This window comes from Myotis daubentonii, chromosome 13 (genome assembly GCF_963259705.1).
Source record: "Myotis daubentonii chromosome 13, mMyoDau2.1, whole genome shotgun sequence".
Lineage (NCBI taxonomy): Eukaryota > Metazoa > Chordata > Mammalia > Chiroptera > Vespertilionidae > Myotis > Myotis daubentonii.
In genome coordinates, this window is record NC_081852.1 from 3,901,874 (window position 1) to 3,924,634 (window position 22,761).

At 51.2% G+C, this 22,761-nt stretch overlaps 1 protein-coding gene across 3 annotated transcripts in view; it reads right to left on the reverse strand.

Annotated features, from left to right (window-relative positions):
• Positions 1-22,761, reverse strand: part of GRID1 (glutamate ionotropic receptor delta type subunit 1) — a 617,880-nt gene that overhangs the window by 35,360 nt on the left and 559,759 nt on the right. For all 3 annotated transcript variants that reach the window (XM_059662029.1, XM_059662031.1, XM_059662030.1), the window contains one exon: positions 7,573-7,768. In XM_059662029.1, the coding sequence (XP_059518012.1) occupies positions 7,573-7,768 (196 nt within the window). The remainder of the gene's footprint in view (positions 1-7,572; positions 7,769-22,761) is intronic.

Genomic DNA, 22,761 nt, shown 5'->3' on the forward strand with positions numbered 1-22,761 from the left:
GGCATTGTCTGGTCAGAGACCGGCAGCCCCGAACGTCCGCTGGCGTGTCAACAGTATGCAGGACGACACTGTCAGTGGGAGTGACACCAGAATGACCACATTGGAGGTGGGCGGGCAGTTTCCCACAGCGGCAAACACACCACCACCACGTAACCCGGAACTCCACTCGCTCATATTTAGCCAAGAGAAATGGAAATAAATCTCCACCAAAGACGTATGAAATCATCATACTGTCTTATTCATAATAGCCATAAATTGGCAACAGCTTAAATGTACATCAACTGGAGAATAAATTAAAAATCTGAGGTTTGTTCATACAATGGAATAGTATACCATTCAGAGAGGTTTGGCGGGAGAAAGAACCTAAGCCCAAATGTGCACATTTTATGTCCTGCCACTGATGTGAATTACTAGAGCAGGTCAATTTAATCTGTGGCACTGGGAGTTGCTGGGAGCAGGGGGACGTATCTAGAAAGTGACATGAGAAATCTCTTCAAGGTGGTGGCAATGTTCTACGTATCATCTTGGATGGTGAGTGCATCATTGTACACAAATCTAAACTCATGATATTAACAATATATGTGCATTTCATTGTACATCAAATATCTATACTAATAAAAGGGTAATATGCTACTTAGACCAGGAGACCTTCCGGGAGACCTTCTGGATGTCCTAATGGACAAAGCCATAGGGCCGAGCCAAGGCAGAGGCGGTTAGGGGTGATCAAGCCAGGAGGGGAGAACAGTTGTGGGTGATCAGGTTGGCGGACGGGGGGCAGTTAGGAGCGAGCAGGCTGGCAGGGGGGCCAGTTGGGGGAGAGCAGGCCAGCAGGGGGGAGCAGTTGGGGGAGAGCAGGCTGGCAGTGGGGGGCAGTTGGGGGCAATCAGGCTGGCAGGGGGGCATTTGGGGGTGAGCAGGCTGGCGGGGGGCAGTTGGGGGTGAGCAGGCTGGCAGGGGGCAGCAGTTGGGGGCTATCGGGCCAATAAGGGGGGCAGTTGAGGGCCAGAAGGTCAGTGGGGGGGGGGCAGTTGGGGGCAAGCAGGCTGGCAGAGTGGTTAGGGGCGATCAGGCAGGCAGGCAGGTGAGCGGTTAGGAGCCAGCAGTCCTGGATTGCAAGAGGGATGTCCTGCTCCCCTGCAGGATCAGGCCTAAACTGGCAGTTGGACATCCCCCGAGGGGTCCTGGATTGGAGAGGGTGCAGGCCGGGCTGAGGAACACCCCCACACCCCCACGCATGAATTTCGTGCACCGGGCCTCTAGCATCTCATAAAAAGATGAAGTGATATTTGTCTCCATACTTTCATTCGCTTCTTTTCCTAACACAGAGTAGATGCTGAGGCAGTTTGCTGGTATCTTTGGCTGCCAACCTGCGCTGTGTGCACACGGCACCCTCCACTTGGCGCCCTGGTGCACTCCCAGCACTCAGGCAGGCTCTCCCTCTCACAGAGTTCAGGATGGGGAGGCCACTTGACCAACGCCACAGATTCAATTACTTTGAAAATGGAACTTAATTACCAAACTCCTACGCAGAAGTTATTGAAACTAATTTCTTGAGTGGATGAATCAGGGAATAGCTGAATGAATAAAGAGAAGGACTGCCCAACTTAGAAAATGGGTAGAAGTGCCTTTTGAGCAAGTAGAGATAAGTGGTTATCCCCTGCAAGAAGGAAGGAGGCACGTGGAAGCCGATCTGCAGAGAGAGGACAGGCCTATGTCCCAGGGCACTGCGCAGGGCTGGCCAGTTCATCCGGCCCGTCTCTAGGCGATCAGACCCGTATCAGGGTCCCTTCCATGAACTTGGCCAAGCTTCCTGATCGTCCCCAGAATACAGAGGGTGCCGTCCCAGGAAAGCCTCTTCCACAGGCCGCGGACCAGAATGCTTCCTCCCCTCACTCCCTCCGCAAGGAGAGCACTGCACGGAAGGGCACCAGGTTCCTGTCCTCCCCCAGAGGCCAAGTCCACGGAGGCTGAGCCCCCGGAGGCTGAGTCCATGGAGGCCGAGCCCCCAGAGGCCAAGTCCACGGAGGCCGAGTCCACGGAGGCCGAGCCCCCAGAGGCCAAGTCCCACAGAGGCTAAGCCCATGCAGACTGAGTCCCTGGAGGCCGAGTCCTCTGGGACCACTCTCCCTCCCACAGTCAGGGGTCCCTGACACTCAGCGGGGAGTGTGTGCCCTGGGGCAGCCCGGGCCTCAGAGCAGCGAGCGAGCGAGGGGCTGGAACAAAGGTGAGTGCTCACGGGGATCCCCACACACAGCCTGGTGCAGGGCCAGGGGTACAGTGAGGAAGCATATAAGGTGTGAGCCCGTTTCCTTCCGCCTTCGCTTTGTGCTCTGCGACACCGTGCTGCTCAGGGAGTGGAGCGCCACCTGCCGCTAGCCCACCCGACTCGAGAGCTACGCTCTGAGCTACGCTCTGAACACGCCATCTCCAGCTTCAGGGTCTGTTCACTCAGAGAGCCCCGTGAGCCGTGGAGGCTGACACTCACACCGTGAGCACTGTAGTCTGCTTGGCGATGTTATTGAATATTAGACCCGCCTGACGGGAGGCCGGCCCCGGGCTACACAGAAGCCGGGTCTGCCGGACGTTACTGGGTAGAGTTGAAAAGCCGAAGAACAACAACCCACGAACAACATTAGTCTGATTTCATGTTATAAAGTTATTACATAAATTGTCAGCTCAATTCTGCATCTCAAATCTCTAACTGACATTTTTAAGTTTGGAAATAGATATGGATCCTTTGCTGCGAACGCGGGGGGAGAGCTAAGGCTTCACACGTGGGCGCCAGGCGCACGTGCTGCCCAGTTCCTGTGAAAGAGGAAGGAAAATGAAAGCATAGGACTATGCCTGGCGGGGCGCGCTGGGGTGCAGAGATGGGGACGTGGAGGGAGGCCACAGTGAGGCTCAGAGTCAGGGGACCGGAGCAGCCACCGTCTCTGAGGCTCATTTCTACACGAGGGAGGCAGTACTGAGCAGTTCGCTCTGTCCAGGATGAAGGAATGATGTAGTAGATCGCCTGGCACAGTGCCCGCATGAGGACTGCTCGACAGGTTCCGGGGGCGGGGGGTAGGCCAGGCCAGGAATAAGCTGGGTGTCAGCGCCTTGCTCGCCGGGTGTGCCACCTGGTGTAGAGGAGGGACCCAGGCCAGTGCTCCTGGGCACCCACGGCTCAGATTTCTCGGGAAAAGCCAGGAAATAAACAGTTAGGCTGTGGGCCCTCGTGATCTGCTAAAGTAGCAGGAAAGCAGCCATAGATTGCATGTGAATAAATGAGTTTGGCTATTTGAATAAAACTTTATTTTTAAATATATTTTATTGATATTTAACAGAGAGGAAGGGAAAGGGATAGAGAGCTAGAAACATCGATGAGAGAGAAACATCGATCAGCTGCCTCCTGCACACCTCTCATTGAGGATGTGCCTGCAACCAAGGTACATGCCCTTGACCGGAATCAAACCCGGGACCTTTCAGTCTGCAGGCTGAGGCTCTATCCACTGAGCCAAACCGGTTAGGGCATAAAACTTTATTGATAAAAGCAGGTGGTGGGCCAGGCAGCCTGTGGACAGTAATTTGCCAGCCCTTGGTCTAGTCTTGCCTCAGGTGTGACCGGAGCAGGTGGCTGAGGGGCAGGAAGGCAGCCCCTCCCATCTCTGAGGACCAGCGGGTCTCTTCCCTGAGAATAGTATCCAGAGATAAGCCTGACCGGGACCCTGACGCCATCCCCTGTCCCTGCATTCCAGAAGCTAGGAGGGTAACCAGCTAACTGATGGCACCAACTACCTCCCCAATGTGTGTGCCTCGGCTCAGTCAGACAGCAAACAGGTGACTCCCTCACGGGCAATCAGTATTTACTGAAACTTACTGGTTGCCAGGGAGGTTTGTTGGCAAACCTGTATGTTGTAGGCTCATAATGAATCAGTAAAACTTCCCCCTCTTGGCAGATTCCTTCCTGCTCTCCATCAGAGCCCAGAGGGGGCGCTGTCCCCGTCTGAGTGGACCCGGCAGGAAGCAGGACTGCAGCGGTGGGAGCCATGACGGAATCCCTGCCCCGGCTCCGGACGGTGGACGGTGACCGCCTCTGCCAGGCTACTCCCACCCATCACACCCGTCCCACACCTTTCCTTTGTGCAGAGGTGGCCATCTTTGTAATCAACTCACTTAGCATTGATCATAATGAGAACCAAAACTTAAAACACAGCCTTGAATCTAAAGCTAACACAGACCCTGACTTCTGTCCACCCACAGGCCGTCCTCCCCGCTCTCCCGCTCCCTCTGCGCAGCCCCCAGCGCGGGCCTTGCGTTGCACGTCACTGTGTGTGTGTGGGGGGGGGGGGGGCGAGAATCTTACGTATTGTTAAAAGGGTATCATGGTGTAAGTTATTTTCCATTAGTGGACCCAGGTGAATTGCATCTACTCGTTCTTATTCTGCTAAGTTTTATCCATACTCTTACATGGAGCTAGAGTGGATTCATTTCTTTGCCGGTTACTTGTTTTGCCTTGTTAATGCTCAGTTGGATTGTTTCCAGGGTTCTGGCTCCATAAGCAAGGCTCCCATGGCCTTTCTTGTCTCTGGGATGCATATGGAAGTTTATTTTGGGTGGATACACAGGAGTGGAACTGATGGATCCGGGGTATGTAAATATTCCATTTTATAAAAGAATGGCACACTTGTTGCTGCAGTGGCTGTACTGAGTACACTCTCCTAGCTATTAGCCACCTGCCACTCCTGCCCTCCCCACCACCTCCTATTTCGTGGGAGTCTAGTTGATGGAAAATGATATATCTTTATGCTCTCAATTTGCATTTCCTGGATCACTAATGATTTTGAATATCTCTTCACATAATTATTGGCCATATGTGTTGTCTCTCCTGTGAAAGGCCTGTGCAAGTCTGTAGCCTATTTTTCTATTAAATTGTTTGAACTTCTCTTACTAATTTGTAAAAGTTCTTTATATAATCTGGATGTTAATCCTGTATTGGGTATATGCCTTGTAAATATCCCTGCCACTGTGATATGTGCTTTTTTATTTTTTAAGTGTCTTATAGTTAATAGAAGTTTAATAAAGTCAGAAGTAGCCATCCTTTCTCTCATCACAAGTGCTTTAGCAGCCCTGCTGCAATGAACCCTGGGAGTTCCCTGTGGGGTGGAGGATGGCTCCGAGAGATGAGGAAGCAGGGAGGGATGCTCAAAGGCCACCCGGACCAGGCTGCACATTCATGAGAGGCCGTGCATCAACGTTGTCCTCATCATCTCCACATGAGGCACCTACCGCACGCGCCTCCCCTCCCTGCCAGGGTTCAGGGGGGACCGACAGCTGCGGGTCAGAGCGCCATCCTGTGCAGGTGTTAATAAATCCAGCAAGCATGGCAATAGCACCATTTAGGTCGCATTTTATTACTTTTGCTAAGGTATCACTTGGTTAAATGTAAATATCCAAGATCTGCCATAACATGAACTTTTATGTGTTTTAAGTGTCTGGAGACCCAGCCTCTCTCAACTTTGTTGAGGGTTCCTGGTGGGAAAAGCACCACAGGTGCTTGCGGGCATGGAGCTGGGACTCGCACCCACCTGTGGCAGGCAGAGCTGGGACCGCAGGCACCTGTGGCAGGTGGAGCTGGGACCCGCAGGCACCTGTGGCAGGTGGAGCTGGGACCCGCAGGCACCTGTGGCAGGTGGAGCTGGGACTCGCACCCACCTGTGGCAGGCAGAGCTGGGACCCGCAGGCACCTGTAGCAGGTGGAGCTGGGACCCGCAGGCACCTGTGGCAGGTGGAGCTGGGACCCGCACCCACGTGGTAGGCGGAGGTGGGACTTGCAGGCACCTGTGGCAGGTGGAGCTGGGACTCGCACCCACCTGTGGCAGGCAGAGCTGGGACCTGCAGGCACCTGTGGCAGGTGGAGCTGGGACCCGCAGGCACCTGTGGCAGGTGGAGCTGGGACCCGCACCCATGTGGTAGGCGGAGGTGGGACTCGCAGGCACCTGTGGCAGGCGGAGCTGGGACCTGCACCCACCTGTGGCAGGCGGAGCTGGGACCCGCACCCACGTGTGACAGGCTCCAGAACCAGACATGCTGCTATCGAAGTGGCTGAGAACTCTGCACTAACTGCAGTGTGAGGTCGCCGCCCATGGGCTCTCACTCCACAAGGAGCACGGAGCCAGTCGCTGTGTTCCCCCTGGACAGGAGCCACACTCAGCCTGAACGGCCCCTGGCTCTACAGAGGACCCAGACCTCTGCCTCTCTCCCTGGGCCTGTGGGCTCCCCTGGGCGGGGAGGGGGCGGGCGGGGGGGGGTTGGCTGGGAGAGTTCTGAGCACCCTTGACATCATGAAGAGCAGGGCGGTGGGTCCTGGTGGCCCTGGAGCATTCCCCAGACTGTCCCCTCATAGCCACGGCGCTCTGCAGTAAGACCAACTGCCAGCAAGTGGCTGGGGATATGGAACATAGGTGTGTGCATGCATGTGAGTATGTGGGAGTGTGGGAGACAGTGTGAGAACCTGTGAGCTGGTCACACAGAGGGGCCTTATACCAGAAGGAAGCGAGGAGACACCGAGGCAGGCTGGACAGGGGTGTGTGTGTGTGTGTGTGTGTGTGTGTGTGTGTGACACTGTGTGTGTGTCTGCCTGAGGGTGTGTAGGTGAGAGAGAGGCATGTGGCATGTGTGTGGGAGGTGCCATAGGTACAAGGGAGGGGTGCTGAGGCACCCTGGCCAGCGCCTGCTCACAGGGGCGCATCTGTCTCACACTGTTCGCTAATGACCACAGGGACAGCAGCCCCAGAGGCCAGCACCACTGGACAGAGGGTGCCCCCACTGGCAGCTCCTGACACCACCTTCCTCTCACCATCCTCCTCTTCACTGACCGCCAGGCCTGTGCTGGATAAAGGCAAACTCCTCAGCCTGAACCCCCGGTGCCGCCCCTAAGGGAGGTGATGCAGTGTCTGACTGTATCTGTGTAATGGGATGATCATGATGAATTCAATGCACAGAGGAAATCACCTGAAATAAATGAGCAAATTCTAACCCACTCCTGAAGGCTGTCATGGCTTTTCTCTACCCTTCCTCTCTCCTGGCTCCTTCCAGCCTTACCCCCCCCTCGGTTTCCCCCAACACAGCCTGCACCCTGGGCCCGATGCCCTCACCACCGTCTCCCTGGTACACCCTTCACCACCGGCAGACCCACGCACACCCTCCCTCCCTCCCTTTCTCCCTCCCTCCCTTTCTCCCTCCGCGTCTCGCCTGGCCTCTCGTTTTCTTTTGCTGAGTGTCCTCGTGCGGGTGGCAGGCACCGCTGGGCCGGCCTCCTGAGACCACAGGAAGGAGGCCCATGTCTCAGGCTCAAGCCGCCTGCTCTTCGCTGACCCCTTGAAAACTGACCGCTTGGTACCTAACGAGCAGCCCCTCCGTGTGTTGCCAAGAATGTGCGTCTACCCAGGAAACGCGTGCGTCCCCCGTGGCAGCCACGTGCTGGGAGAAATGCCCATCTACCTGCTGGCGGTGGAAGCTCTGCAGTGACGGGCTGTTCCAAGAGGTGACCGCGCCCACAGCACCCGCAGGCCGGGCGCCGCTCCTGCCTACCTTCCTGATGCCTTCCGAGGGGCTGGACACGCAGTTGTCGGCGCCCCCGTTCTTGCTGATGGTCCGCCAGAGCTCGGCAAACGTGCTGTCCTGCTCCAGGGGGTTGGTGCCCTTGGCTCGGAAGTACTCGTACACGGCCGAGCCGCGCACCGTGCCGTACGGCAGCTCCACCTGCTGGGCCAGGTCCTGGAACGTCCTGAAAGGCAAACAGGCTGTGAGCCACGGGCCCAGGCTGCCCGCTGAAGGGCCTAACATGGGCTGTGAGGCCTCCTGAGGTCCGAGCCCAGCGGTGGCCCGACCCACACTGCTCACCCCACCCCAGCGCACAGATCCCTCAGCCCAGGGCGAGACTTGCCAAGGCCGCATTCTACCGAAGTTGTTTCCTCGGTGAAGATTAATTCAGTAAAGTTCTGAGCACCTCAGACCAGGGCCTGTGCTGAGCTCAAGGGACAAAGGATGAGCAGTTCATGACCCTGCCCTCCAGGAGCGCGGAGTCCAGCTGTGGAGACTCGCGGAGACGATCTCCAAGTGAGCCTCAGCACAGGGAGAGGCGGGCACTGGCGCTCTCCACCCACACCCAGGGCACAGGGAAGAAGGCAGGTGGCAAGGTTGAGGACAGCCACTGGCCTGGAGCCCGGAGCTGGCGTATGCCAGTTTAGAGGCGGGCCCTCCGCCGCGGGCAGCGGGGCCGAGGTCCACCCACTGTCACCCTCCGAGCATCTCCGGCCACTTTGTTTTACAATAAAGGGATGAACCTGGGCTTTCCTATGAGATCACTTGATTTTGACGTGTTGACAATTATTGAAAAGGCGGCAAAGAGAAAACCAAACACTTCTGAGAGCCTCGGGTCGCTGTCCATGGAGAGAAGCGGGCAGCTCGGGCCAGGGGCACCGCGAGGAAGGGCGGGTCCCAGGAAAGCCCGGAGCGCCCAGGCCAGAGAGGAGGAAGGCTGGGGTGAGATGCGCCCCGGCCTGTGGGCACCCCGCTCAGCTGCGCGAGCTGCGCCCCGGCTCTGTGCTGCGAGAGTGTCACACACAAAATGGAACTGCAGGGAACGAAGGCCTCCGTGGGGAGGAGCCTCTGCCCCCAGCTCGTCGCTCACCCTGTCCTCATGTCTCTTCTGGAAACCTCTGTCCTTTTCATCAACTGAACACATCCCCCCCTCACTGAGTCACAGTTCCAGTGAGACCAGCCTTCTCCCCTGGCCTGCACAACCCTCCTCCCCGGCCTCATCTCCACTGGACCCCTCCACAGCCCGGAGCCAATGCTGAAATGAGAAGTCCCCGTCCAGGTCCCTGTGGGCCCAGGCCACAGTGCCCCTCTCCCTGGGATCCCTTTTCTCACTCATCCACCCATACCCTTGCTTCTGGCTGCTGCCGCGAACCTCTTAACAACCCAGCTGCCACTCTCCCCGTGGAACCCCGGCTGTGCCCGCCCTCCTGGCCCACGCTGAACTCTGCTGGTTTCAGAGGCAGCACACAGGCCAGTGAGGGCAGGTGGGTCCGAGGCCAGGCCTCCCTGCCCCAGTACCCCTCACAGCCCTGGAGGCCAGGCCTCCCCTGCCTCAGCACCCCTCACAGCCCTGGAGGCCAGGCCCTCCCCTGCCCCAGCACCCCGCACAGCCCTGGAGGCCAGGCCTTCCCTGCCCCAGCACCCCTCACAGCCCTGGAGGCCAGGCCCCCCTGCCCCAGCACCCCTCACAGCCCTGCGGCCTGGCAAGTTCACTAAAGTCTGTGCCTCAGTATTCAAACCTTTTAAAAGTAAGGTCAGAAGCAGAGCCTGCCATGGAATGAGGTGGTGTGCTCAGCCCCAGAGCAGCAGTGCCCAATGCAGATCCACGCGTGACGTGAGCCAGCGCTGGGCACCGGCACTGCTGGTGTGTCCTCCATGGCGTGCGGCCCTGAGGACTGAGGCGGCGCCTCCTGCCCCGCAGCGCGGCCCGGCTCACTTAGCCTCACAGCCAAGGACGCAGCTTGCTCTGCGGCCGCTCCGCGCTTCTGCAGGCCCTGGCACACCCAGGCCCAGAGCTCAGCATCGTTTCAATGCATCAGGGATGAAAGGGAGCACAAAATCACAAACCTGATGAAGAAATCTTTCTGATTACCGCCCATTATTTTATCTAATGGAAACAAGATGCCCCTTTGCCTGCAGGGCCTGCGGGCTACACCTCCGCCGTAACTGCCTGTGAAGGAGGAACATTTACACAGTTTTTATGTTTGCCATGGCAACACGGACACAGCCAGGCTCTGATGGGCGGAAGCACCAGGATGGCTGATGCAGGTGCAGGCAAGCCGGCCGCTCTGCGTTTCCGCGGGCCGGTACGGGTGCAGCCTCCAGGCGCTCAGCACCCGCTCCTCCCGCCTCTGAAAGGAGAGAGGCTCTCTCCTCCGGACCTGTGTTGGTAACGGTGAGCTGCCCAGGAGCTTCAGCGAGCACCTCTGGATGACAAAGAGGCTGCCTCACACCCCTGCTGTCTGAGCTCAGCGTTCCCACCGCAAAATGCCCCTCCATCTTCTCTCTGGCAGCCGGTGGTTGGCCCAGGCCTCCACCCATCCGCTCCATGACCTTCAGTCTGCAGGGAGGGGTCTCCTATCTCAAATGCAGCTTCCTCTCTCAAGGAAAATCTCCAGCTCACCAACATGCCCAGCACACACCGGGCACCGCCACCCATCTCAGTGGACGCACCTACAGAAAGCCATTTGGAGGTCTGAACAGGAAGCCCAGCTATTCACACCCTGAGTCAGCCGTCTTCCTGGGCACACCCTCTCGTCGGGGTGTAAATTTGGAAGGGACACAGGGGGAGGACTACCCGGCTCCAAGCCCACACGGGCAGCCAGCAGAAAGCAGGTGCCGCGTCAGACAGGACGCCCGTCCACACCAGGGGGCCGCTGGCCCCGAGAAGAGGCCCTGGCAGCACACTCACTCTAGCCTGTTTTTCAGTGTAGGCTCTTCAGCAGCACCCACTAGAGAGCACCCCTGGGAAATGAGAGCCGCTCCTCAGCGTGGGGCTTCTGTAAGCCTACGGTGCCGGTGCAACTGGCCAAGGCCATTCCAGCAGTTGTTCCACCAGCAGTGACAGGACAGCTAACCTACTAGGTAGGACTCAGTGGCACATACACAAGGACTGGATGCTGGGCACCCCCAAGGGGTCCACAGCGCAGGGCGGTGGGCAGAGAAGTGGCCACACAATGAGAGACTAGAGTGGCATTCTTCAGGCCCTGGGAGCTCAGAGGGCTGTCAGCTCCTGAAAAGAAGAAAAACTTCCTAGAGAGGAAACTGTAAGCCAGGCACAAGGGCTGGGGAGGTAGCCAGCTGGAGGGCCAAGGGCTAGAGTGTTGTGGGAAGAGCAGGCATTGCCTGAGGAGGCCCTGACATGAAGAAACATGGCTCATTTGGGAGAAGGCACTCAGCTAAAACACGCAGGTCTGGAATCAGACAGATTGTGAGGTGAACCCTAACTCTGAACAGCGCAGTGTTTGAGGTAGACCAGTCATTCTCAGAGTGGACTTCAGGCATCAGCACCGCCGGGGACCTTCTGAGAAATGCAAATTCTGGGGCCCCACTCAGAATTTGGGGTGGCACTCAGCCATGACCACTCACTGAGGCCAGCCATCTAATGGCCGAGGTCTTACTTTTCTTGATGCATACCTTTCTCACAGGATTGGTGAAGGTCAAAGATCACAGACATATACCCGGCATGCAGCCAGTATTTGATAAATGCCAGCTCCTCTGTTAGGCCATCAACAAGGTAGTGCAATGGTTGAAGCCGAGAAGCCATATGAGGAGAGATGGGTGACAGCGCCCAGGTGTTCACACCTGGATGGAAGCAATTGTGTGCAGGCAGCACATTTCCAGGGCTTGCAGGCTCATGGCATCGGCCCAGCTAGTAAGATGCCTGTGGTAGATTGTGTCTCCATCTTGTTGCCAAGGAACAAGCCAATGATTCACTATAGCACCCAATCTAGTCACCTTAGGATGCCCAAATTGAAGATCTGAGAAAGTCTGAACCCAGGATGTGCATGGGACATCGAACTTCCCTGAGATGCAATCTGGACCCTTGCTCAGTGGATCATCATGGTGACTCCGTAGCAAAGGCCTCCCTAAGGAAGTAGTGAGCATCTGGGTGAGGAAAGCTGCTACGGAAGATGTCTTTAAAAGCATCAGCACCAGCGAGTAGAATGAAGGAAAAAAATAAGATCAGAGCAGAAATAAACAAAATAGAGTCTAAAAAGAACAATACAAAAGATCAATGAAACCAAAAGCAGGTTCTCTGAAAAGACAAATAAGATTGACAAACCTTTAACCAGACTCATAAACAAAAAAAGCGAGAAGACCCAAATAAATGAAATCAGAAATGAAAGAGAAGTAACAACTGACACCAAAGAAATACAAAGGATTGCAAGAAAGTATTATGGACAGGCCAACAAATTGGACAACCTGAGAGAAATGGACAAATTCTTAGAAACATACAATCTTCCAAAACTAAATCAAGAAGAATCAGAATTGTAATAAACAGATTACAACTAGAGAAATTAAAGAAGTAATCAAAAAACTTCTAAACAAACAAAAGCCCTGATGGCTTTACAGATGAATTTTACCAAAGATTCAAAGAAGAACTAACAGCTATCCTTCTCAAACTATTCCAAAAAATTCAAGAGGAAAGGAGACTCCCAAGCTAATTTTATGGGGCCAGGATTATCCTAATTCCAAAGCCAGATTAAGACACTACAAAGACAGAAAATTATAAGCCAATATCCCTGATGAACACAGAAGCTAAAATCCTCAACAAAATATTATCAAATTGGATCCAATAATACATTAGAAAGATCATACACTATGACCAAGTGGGATTTATTCCAGGGATGCAAGGCTGGTATAATATTCGCAAGTCAATAAATGTTATACACCACATAAACAAAATGGAGGATAAAAATCACATAATCATATCAATAGATTCAGAAATGGCATTTGATAAAATCCAGCAACTATTTATGATAAAAACTCAGCAAAGTGAGAAGAGGAAGCATTTCCCAACATAATAAAGATCATATATGACAAACCTATAGCCAACATCATACTCAATGGGCAAAAAATATAAGCATTCCCCATAAGATCAGGAACAAGACAGAGTTGTTTGCTTTTACCACTCTTATTTAACACTAGAGGCCTAGTGCATGAAAATTTGTGCACTGGAGGGGTCCCTCAGCCCGGCCTGCCCTCTCGCACAGTTGGGAACCCTCAGGGGATGTCCTACTGATGGCTTAGGCCCACTCCCCATGGAGAGCGGGCCTAAGCTGCAGTCTAGCCTCCCTCTGCGGGAGGTGACCAGCCGATCAGGAGAAGGCACCGTCCCCATCACCCCCTCACTGCTGCTGCCTCTAGCCTCCCTCTGTGGGAGGTGCCCAGGCTGATCAGGGAAGGGCGGCACCCCCATCATGCCTCTGCTGCTGCCACTGTTGCTGCCGCGGCTGCCTGAGCCTCGGTCCTCGCAGCCACTGTGGCTTGCCTGAGCCTCGGGCCGGCCCTTGCAGTGGCAGCCACCATCCTCAGCGTGCCTGAGCTTCAGGCAGCCACTGGGGCTTTGTCTGGAAGGACGTCAGGAAGGACGTCCAGACAACATCCACTCTAATTAGCATATTACCCTTTTATTAGTATAGATAGTATTGGAAGTCCTAGCCAGAAAAATCAGACAAGCAGAAGAAATAAAAGGCACCCAAATTGGAAAGGAAGAAGTAAAACTGTCATTATTTGCAGATGGCATGATACTGTATGTAGAGAATCCTAAAGATTCCACCAATAAAACTACTAAAACTGATAAATGAATTCAGTAAACTAACAGGATACAATATAAATATCCAGAAATCAGTTGCATTTTTATACACCAATAATGAGCTATCAGAAATGGAAATTAAAAAACAATCCTATTTATAATTGCTTCAAAAAGAATAAAATAACTAGGGATAACGTTAACTAAGGATGTAAAAGACCTATATTCAGAAAATTCAAGACACTGAAGAGAGAAATTGAAGATACAAATAAATGGAAGCATATACCATGTTCATGGAAAGGAAGAATTAACATAATTAAAATGTCCATACTACCCAAAGCAATCTATAGATTCAACACAATTCGTATCAAGATGCCAATGGCTTATTTCACAGAACCAGAACATATACAATATTCCAAAACTTTATTTGGAACCACAAAAGACCCAGAATAGATACAGTGATCTTGAAAGGGAAAAAAAAGTTGGAATAATCATACAACCTGATATCAAACTGTACTACAAGGTCAGAGTAATCAAAACAGTCTTATACTGACATAAAAAATACATAAATCAATGGAACAGAATAAGAGATCCTGGAAATAAACCCACACCTTTATAATCCATTAATATTTGATAAAGGAGGTAAAAATATACAATGAGGTAAAGACAGTTTATTCAATAAATGGCATTGGAAAAATTGGACAGATATGTGCAAAACAATGAAACTAGACCATCTCCTTACTCCACACACAAGAATAAACTAAAATGGATTAAATACTTAAATGTTAAACTAGAAGCTATAAAAATCCTAGAAGAAAACAGGCCATAAAATCTTGTTTTCACAGCCCTCTGTAGCAATACTTTTTCTGGTAAATCTCCTATGGCAAGGGAAATAAAGGACAAAATAAACAAAAGGGACTACCTCAAATTAAAAAGTTTTTGTACAGCAAAGTAAACTGCCAACAGAATAAAAAGACAACACCTGAATGAGAGGACATATTTACCAATGACACATATGATAAGGGGTTAATATCCAAAATGTATAAAGAACTTATAAAACTCAACACAAAAAAAGAATCTAATTAAAAAATAGGCAAAGGACCTGAGTAGATACTTCTCCAAAGAGGACATACAGGCCAATAGACACACGAAAAGATGCTCAATATCACTACCATCAGAGAGATGCAAATTAAGACCATACTGGGATATCACTGCACACTCAGAATGGCTATCATTAATGAATCAACAAACGAGTGCTGGTGAAGATGTGGAAAAAAGGGAACCCACTGATGGTGGAAATGCAGACTGGTGCAGCCACTGTGGAAAACAGTATGGAGTTACCTCAAAAAATTAAAAGTGGAACTGCCTCATGACCTAGCAATTCCACTTCTGGGAAACCTGAAACACTAATTCAAAAGACTATATGCACCCCTATTTCATTGCAGCATTATTTACAGGAGTTAAGATCTGGAATCTACCCAGGGCCCATCAGTAGATGAGTAAGTAAAACAGCTATGGGACATTTACACAATGGAATACTACTAGGCTATAAAAACAAATAAGTTTTACCCTTTGCAACCTTATGGATAGACCTGGAGAGTACTATGCTAAGAGAAATAAGCCAGTCAGAGGAAGACAAGTACCACATAATTTCACCCAGATATGGAATTTAATAAACAAACTGAAATGCCAACCAAAATAGAAACAGACTCATAGAGAGAGAGCAGGCAGACAGCTCTGATGGGGCAATGTTGGGAGGGTGGGAGTGGAGGGATTGAGCAAAAAAGAAAAAAAGAGAGAAAGAACTCATGGACATGGACAACAGTGTGGGGGCTCCTGGGGGGAAGAGGTGGAAGGGGTGTGGGGTGGATAAATGGTGATGGAAAACAATAAAAGAAGGAACACAAAAGTAAGAGCATCACTCCCCAGGTGCCCACCTGGTCAGGTGTCAAGGTGCAGTGCAGGCGTTCCATAGCGTCTCTCCTTCACCCCTTGGTCATGTTTGGTGCTGGCATCCTCCCAGGGCAAAGTTCAGCCTCCCCTCCCAGTATCCTTTACAGCCAATACCTGTCACTCAAAGGGACACTAACTGAAACTGGGCTCAGGACCAATGGGAGCTGCTTCTCTGAATCTCTGGCCCTGGGCTGCTGATCCTGGGGGATCTCTTAACTGAACACATAGGTGACTCCTCTGAGCACATCGGCCTGCTTTGCCAAAGGACTTTGTAAGCATGCCTTGCCCCTGAGAGTGGTTCCTCCAGCTAAATATGCACCTTCTGGTAGACCCACATGGCCTCCTTCAGCTGTGGCCACGGACAGTCTGTCTAGCTTAGAACCCCTCCATCCCTCCTCACACCTTCCTCCATAAATCAGTCTTACTATTTCCCAGATACATTTTCAGTAACAAAGAGATAAATGTGTTTGCAATGTGAGAAAAATCAATACTACAGAATTTATAAATATATCTTTGCATGTTGCAGAAATATTTACATTGGCAATGGAGATAAATACACTTGCCACAAGAGCAGAATCAATACACATTCTATGTAAAACAGATTTCAACAACTGCAGGGTTGCCACAATCAAGGCTCTGATAAGGTTAAGTCCCAAAGCCCTATTATTCATCCTTAAAGAGAAAAGAAAGTCGTGGAGTAGCCAAAGGCATGGGTGGGGTGCTCATCTCTGCTATCACTGGCCTTAACTCAGCCCCAGACGCCTTTCTATCCTCCAGTGTCCACTTTTCTCCTCTTGTGTCCGACTCCACAGGCGCTGCTGCTGCACAGACCAGTGGGGACTGCCTGGCTGCACCTCCACCGCCTGCTTACAGGAGCGTGGGGTACAGCACTGCCATCTCCCTGGCCCCCGTGCCTGTGCCCCCTCTGATATTTCTCCCACACACTGTACCCCGCTCTGAGGTTTGCCAGATTTCCCATTCTCTCCTTCCCCAGACCCAGCTCTTCACAGAGGACAGGACCTCAGATGAAGGCTCAGACACTGCAAGAAGCAAGTTCAACCTTGCACTCTGAGAGGCTTCCCAGGGTCATCCACACATTCTTCCTTCCTTCCTTCCTTCCTTCCTTCCTTCCTTCCTTCCTTCCTTCCTTCCTTCCTTCCTTCCTTCCTTCCTCCCATCCATCCAATCATCCATCCGTCCATCCATCCTTCCATCCATCCATTCATTAAAGAAGGCATATTTCCTGAGCGTATGCTGGTGTTCTGGATTGAAGGATACAGCATGAACAGCAGGGATCTCCTGCTCTGGTGGAGTTTACCTGGTGGAGGTGAGGACAGAGAAACAAACATGAACAACAACAACACTAAACACAACAGTTATGTGACCTCAGCAAACTTTCTGGAACGGTACAGACTGTACCTATGCGGGTAATGAGAGCCATATACTCTTCTGTTGCATATTTCATGGTTTTCTGTGTGTTTTCTAGTTGAAGCACTCTAGACATCTTTCAACAAAGAAAAGGTCGTAGCTTTCAGGCTGGAGGAAATGGGCTGTAGGTCAGATGTGGCCTGGCGTCATGTAGTCAGTGGTCAGGAGAGCAACGGAGCCTGATAAAGCAGAACAGGGTTATGGAAGATGATGGGGAAGTGGCTGTACAAAGGGCGCAGGGGTGAGTTAGCCATTGGAGTGGCCACTGAGAGCACGTGTTTCTCTAATATCCTTCTTGCCGGCCAGCAGCACCTCCATGCCAAGAACACAGCTGGCTCCCAGCACTCAATACCCACAAATATTTGGTGCCACAAACCAATAAAAAAGCAGGATGCACCATTAACCTTCAATGTTTCAGGGCTGAGGCTCCGGATCCATCATTATGAGGCTGTGTAAATGTGACCAAAATGCAAATCAGAACAGCAGCCTCCGGGAGGCCTGAAGGTGCCATCGCTGCCTCCTGGCAGGGCACTCCAGAGACTGGAGCTTCTCTTCCCGCTGGCTTTTGTTTTCACCACCCTCCCCTCCCTCCCCTCCTTTTTCATCCTCTGACTGAGCCCCTCTGTTATTCCGCTCCTCAGCAGGCAGTCCCTGGCTATGCTGGAAGGAAGCTGCAATAATGCTAACTCCCAGACGCGGCTAATATTGCCTTTGCATTGCTTCATTTAACCATGGCCATACTTTTTCATGAAGTTATTAGTACCACCCCGTTTTACAGATGAAGAAATGAAGGCTAAAGGAGATGAAGTAACGGATAGAAGGTTACAGAAGCAGCAAGTAAAAGACCTGTCTTCCCAGTCAGGGCTGCTTGATCCAAAAGCCCAGACACTGTAATGGTAAGCAGCCCCTAGGCAAGCGAGGGGCGTTAACAAGAAAACTGACAATGGAAACCACTGTGCAAATACATGCTGGGAGTGAGCTTAGAGTCCTCGGAACGTGATGTGAAATCTCCAGGTGGCGATGAGATTGGGGTGAGGACAAAGATAGAGGGCTAGCAGGTAAAGAGAATGTGAAAATTGACACAGAGAAAGGAGGAATGAAAGATACTCTGGGCAAAGGTGACAGTATTTTCAAAGTGTGGATTATTGAAAGTTTGAAATTTTCTGGGAACATCTAACAGTTTACTGCGAGGAAGCAGAAATTATGAAAACTAAGAAGCACTAAGGGCAGGATCGAGGGGATAATTACTCGTGAAACACTGAGGATGGTATAATGGATGCGAGTGCAAGAATGATGGGAAAATGAGCTTCGCTCAAGTTGGTGGCATAGATAAACGCGGTACTCGCATCCTCCCACAATCACATCAAAATTACAGCTAGACTACAGAACAACCATCATTCAGAACTGCCTGTAATCTAGCTCAACGGAAGTCCTACTGCTAAAGATGTAAAGAACAAGCCACAGTGAGACTGGGAAGAGGGGAAAGACCTGAATGGGCTGGTCTCACACCCATGTGCAGCAGTCAGAAACGGGCAGTCTGTCAGCTGGAGAGACCTCCTGAGGAGCAAGGTCCCCAGCTAAACAACAGTCACCCCCCCCCGGGGGTTCTAGTGCCTGGAAGAGAAATCCTAATAACTTCTGTTTATGAAAACCAGCGGGGATTGAGCCTGAGTGAGCAGGAGGCAGCCAGGTCCCAGGTGTCCCTCTTAAAGGGCCACACAATCTTTACCTGGACTCACTCCCTCTGAGCTCCCGCTCGAAAGGCACTAAATTGTCCTTCGTGGAGGAACTAAATTGTCCAGCATCAGGGCAAGTGCTCGGAGGGAGCAGCTTTCTCCCAGACCCCAGACAGAAGTGCAGGGGCCATTGTTCCTGTGCTGAGCCCTCTCCCTGCAGGCAGGTGCCACATCTGAGCCTCCATCAACCTGGCTCAACTATTGGCTCTGCTCTGGGACTCCCTGAGACCTTGCCCCAGCCAACTCCTGGGCCAAGCCCCTTCCAGTGGCTTTTCCATATAAATGTCCTGGCTTGGCGCATGCTGCCGACATTCTTAAAATCACTCAGACAAACAGCATCTGGCCTCGGTGTACCCATACCTCTCACTAAGTGGCTCCAGGCCTGGCACTGTGGCAGCTGGCCTTGGTTTGAAGCCTGGCCTCTCCTGGGCACCTCCAAACCCAGCACAAGTAGCCGCCATTTGCAGATCACTTTGTAGCTCATGCTGGAGGTGACACAGGCAGCAGGTGACCTTGACCTGCACCTCCTGGGAGGCCCCAGTGCCAGTGCACCCAGTGGGCTTCTTCGGACCACATCAACCACCCAACCACCTCCACAAGCAACACACTGAAGGAATGGACTCAGCGGGTAACTGAACCTGCTGAAGTGAGTCTTGTTCCATGGAGTTGGCCCCTGCACAACTGATCCTCCACAGTGGTCAGGCTGTCCTCACAACCAACCAGCATAGGGCAAATCCCTCCCATTGACAGTATTTCCAAACCATGGGTGTACTGAGAAAACAAAACCTTCTCGAAATGTTTAACAGTTTACAAAAATAATGAATAACTATGAAGCACTAAGGCTAGGAGCAAAAGGATAATTATTCCAAAAAAAAAAAAAAATACTTACAGGAGAGTATAATGGAGTAAAAATCCAAAAATGATGACATGAAAATGAGCTTCCGGTCAAGATTTCCAATAGCAATCAAGGCTCACAGGAGGGCACACACCGCCCACATGGAGGGGGGGACACCTGGAATGCCCTACTCAGGTGACTGGGGAAGCTGTGCCACTGGGAGACATGGCACCTCTACATAAAACGTTGAAACAAACACAGGGAGGCAGCCAAAATGAAGGGACAAAGAAATATGTCACAAATGAAAGAAGAGAAAAAATCTCCAGAAAAGGAAACAAACAAAATGGAGACAAGAAATCTACCAGATGCAGAGTTCAAAACACTGGTTATAAGGATGCTCAAGGATCTTAAGGGAAGAGTAGAGGAACTTAGTGAGAGCTTCCACAGAGAGATAGGTAACATAAAAATGAAGATAGAAAACATAAAAAGAAATCAGTCAAAAATGAATGATACACTAACTAAATGAAGAATACATTACAGGGAATCACAGATTTGGAAGGGATGGAAGCAAAAAATACCCAATCAGAACAGTAAAAAGAATCCAAAAAAAATGAGGAAAGTGTAAGGAGCCTCTGGGAAAACTTCAAGCATTATGAGGTTGATGGAAGAAGGAGAGAGAAAGCAAGAAATTGAAAACGTATTTGGGAAAGATAATGACAGAAAACTTCCCTAACCTGGTGAAGGAAATATACATACCAGTCCAGGAAGCACAGAGTCCCAAACAAGATGAACCTAAAGAGGCCCACACCAAGACACCTCATCATTAAAATGCCAAATGTCAAAGACAAAGAGAGAATCTTAAAGGCAGCAAGAGAAAAGCAGTTAGTCACCTACAAGGGCGTGCCCGTAAGACTGCCAGCTGATTGCTCAATAGAAACTTTGCAGGTCAGAGGGACTGGCATATTCAAAGTGATGAAACGCAAAGACCTACAACCAAGATTACTCTTTCCAGCAAAGTTATCATTTAGAATCAAATGACAGATAAAGAGCTTCCCAGACAAGAAAAAGCTAAAGGAGTTTTCACCACCAAATCAGTATTACAAGAAATGTTAAGCCCTAGCTGGTTTGGTTCAGTGTATAGAGCGTCAGCCTGTGGACTGAAGGGTCCTGGGTTCAATTCTGGTCAAGGGCACATGCCTGGGTTTCGGGTTTGATCCTCCAGTAGGGGGCATGCAGGAGGAGGCCAATCAATGATTCTCTCCCATCATTGATGTTTCTATCTCTCTCACCCTCTCCCTTCCTCTCTGAAATCAAAAATATATTAAAAAAAATAAATATAAAAGGTCTTCTTTTGGAAGAACAACAACAAACTATAAAAGAAATGAATGATACAATTGCAATAAATATATATCTATCAATAATTACTTTAAATACAAATGGATTAAATGCTCCAATCAAAAGACATACAGTGACTGAATAGATAACAAAACAAGACCCTTACATATGCCATCTACATGAGACTCACTTCAGATTGAAATACACACACAGACTAAAAGTAAAGGGATGGAAAAATATATTTCATGAAAATGGAAACAAAAAAAAAGAAAAAAAGTTGAGGGTAACAAAACCTATACCAGACAAAACAGACTTTAAACAAAGGCTATATATAAGAGTCAAAGACCCAGCAATCCTAACTCTAGGTATTTATTTGAATAAACCCAAAAGACTAAGATAAAAAGACATAACCATCCATAAGTGTATTTCAGAATTATTTATAATAGTCAAGATATGGAAACAACTTAAGTGTCCATCAATAAAGGAATGGATAAAGAAGGATATATATAATGGGATATGACTCAGCCAGCAAAAGAAAGAAGCCTTACCATGTCCAACAACGTGGACGGACATGGAGGGTGTTGTGCTGAGTGCAATAAGTCAGACAGAGAAAGACAAATGCCTGGTGATTTCACTTATGTGTGGAATCTAAAACACAAAATACATGAATAAGCAGAACAGAAACAGACTCATAGATCCAGAGGACATGTTGATGGTTGCCAGGTGAGAGGAGTGTTGGGGGGAGGGGGAAAAGGTGAAGGGATTAAGAAGCACAACTGGGAGTGACAATATGGTCATGGGGGTGTAAAGCATAGGGAATATGGTCCCTAAGATTGTAGAAACTATGCATGGTGTCCGATGGGTACTAGACTTATTGGTATGTTCGCTTTGTAAGTTATATCATGTCTAACCACAGGGTTGTAAACCTGAAATACTTTTTAACTGGTGGGAAAATGAACCGCTGATGTTCCCTAGACAAGTACAGGGTCCGTGCACTGTGAGGGGAGCAGGCAGGCCTACTGCACAGAGGGCAGTGGAGGAACTGCAGGATGCTGTCCCACGCATTTAAGGCAGAACTAAAGGACAGCATGAGCATGTGCTGCACATGTGTGTGCATGCAGGTGTGTGCACATGTGTCTAGGGCCTGGGTGTGTCACTGATGAGTGTGCATGGAAGGGCCTCAATGCAGGGAAAACAGAGGACAGAGGGTGGGTTTGCAGGAAAATCACATCAACAAGGACACAGACTCTGGTGGAAAGGGAGGGAGGGAGCTGGAGGGGCATCTGTTCTGCTACTGCTGCGTCTGGTGCGGTTCACTTAGTGCCAAGGACTGAGCAAGGGCCGCTTGCTTCGCCTTCAGAAATGCCCTTGGGGACCACCAGGCTGAGCCTGCGGGCGGCTGTGCTGGCCTCCAGGCCGCACCTCTAAGCGCCAGAGAGGCCTGCCCAGACCAACGCCCACGGAGGAGGAGGACGGGCCACGCAGTGACAGCTGGTTTCCTCTGGGACAGGGGTCTTCCAGCATCGCCAGCGATGACAAGTGCCAGCCAGGGCGCCACAGGAGGCCCAGCTGGCACTCGCCGCTGTGACAGACGGTCTGCTGCGCCCCCAGGCGGCCCATCCCTGACCAGAGGGCATGGCCTACGGCAGAGGCACAGAGACGCTGGCAGAACTGTGCAGGGTGCTGCTTGCTGTCCTCTGGGATAATTATCCATCACACTCTCTTCTTAGGCTTGGGCCAGGCGTTAGACACCTCTGCACGGCCAGCAGTACAGTCTGGTGGCAGCAGACACCCCGCTGTGGGGCCCCGAGAAACCAGCCCCGAAGCTGTTGGAAAAGGAAACTGTAGCTTCTGGGCCCGGCGGGCAAAGAGGACACTGGCCTTGTGCTCACCCCTCTCTAGTGGCCCCTCCTCACAGCCCTGGGAGCAGTTACCACAGTCTCGCCCCGAGAGGGGAGCAACTCCTCCAAGAACGAGAGACACGCACCAGCCTACCAGGACCCGCTGAGCAAGTGAACCAGTCTGCTCTGGCCGCAAAGACCTGGCTCTACACCTTGAACTTTCACGTCTTGAGAAGAAGGAGCAAATTAGGGAAGCAACACAGTCCAGTCTGGGGCTACTGTACTGGGACCCCA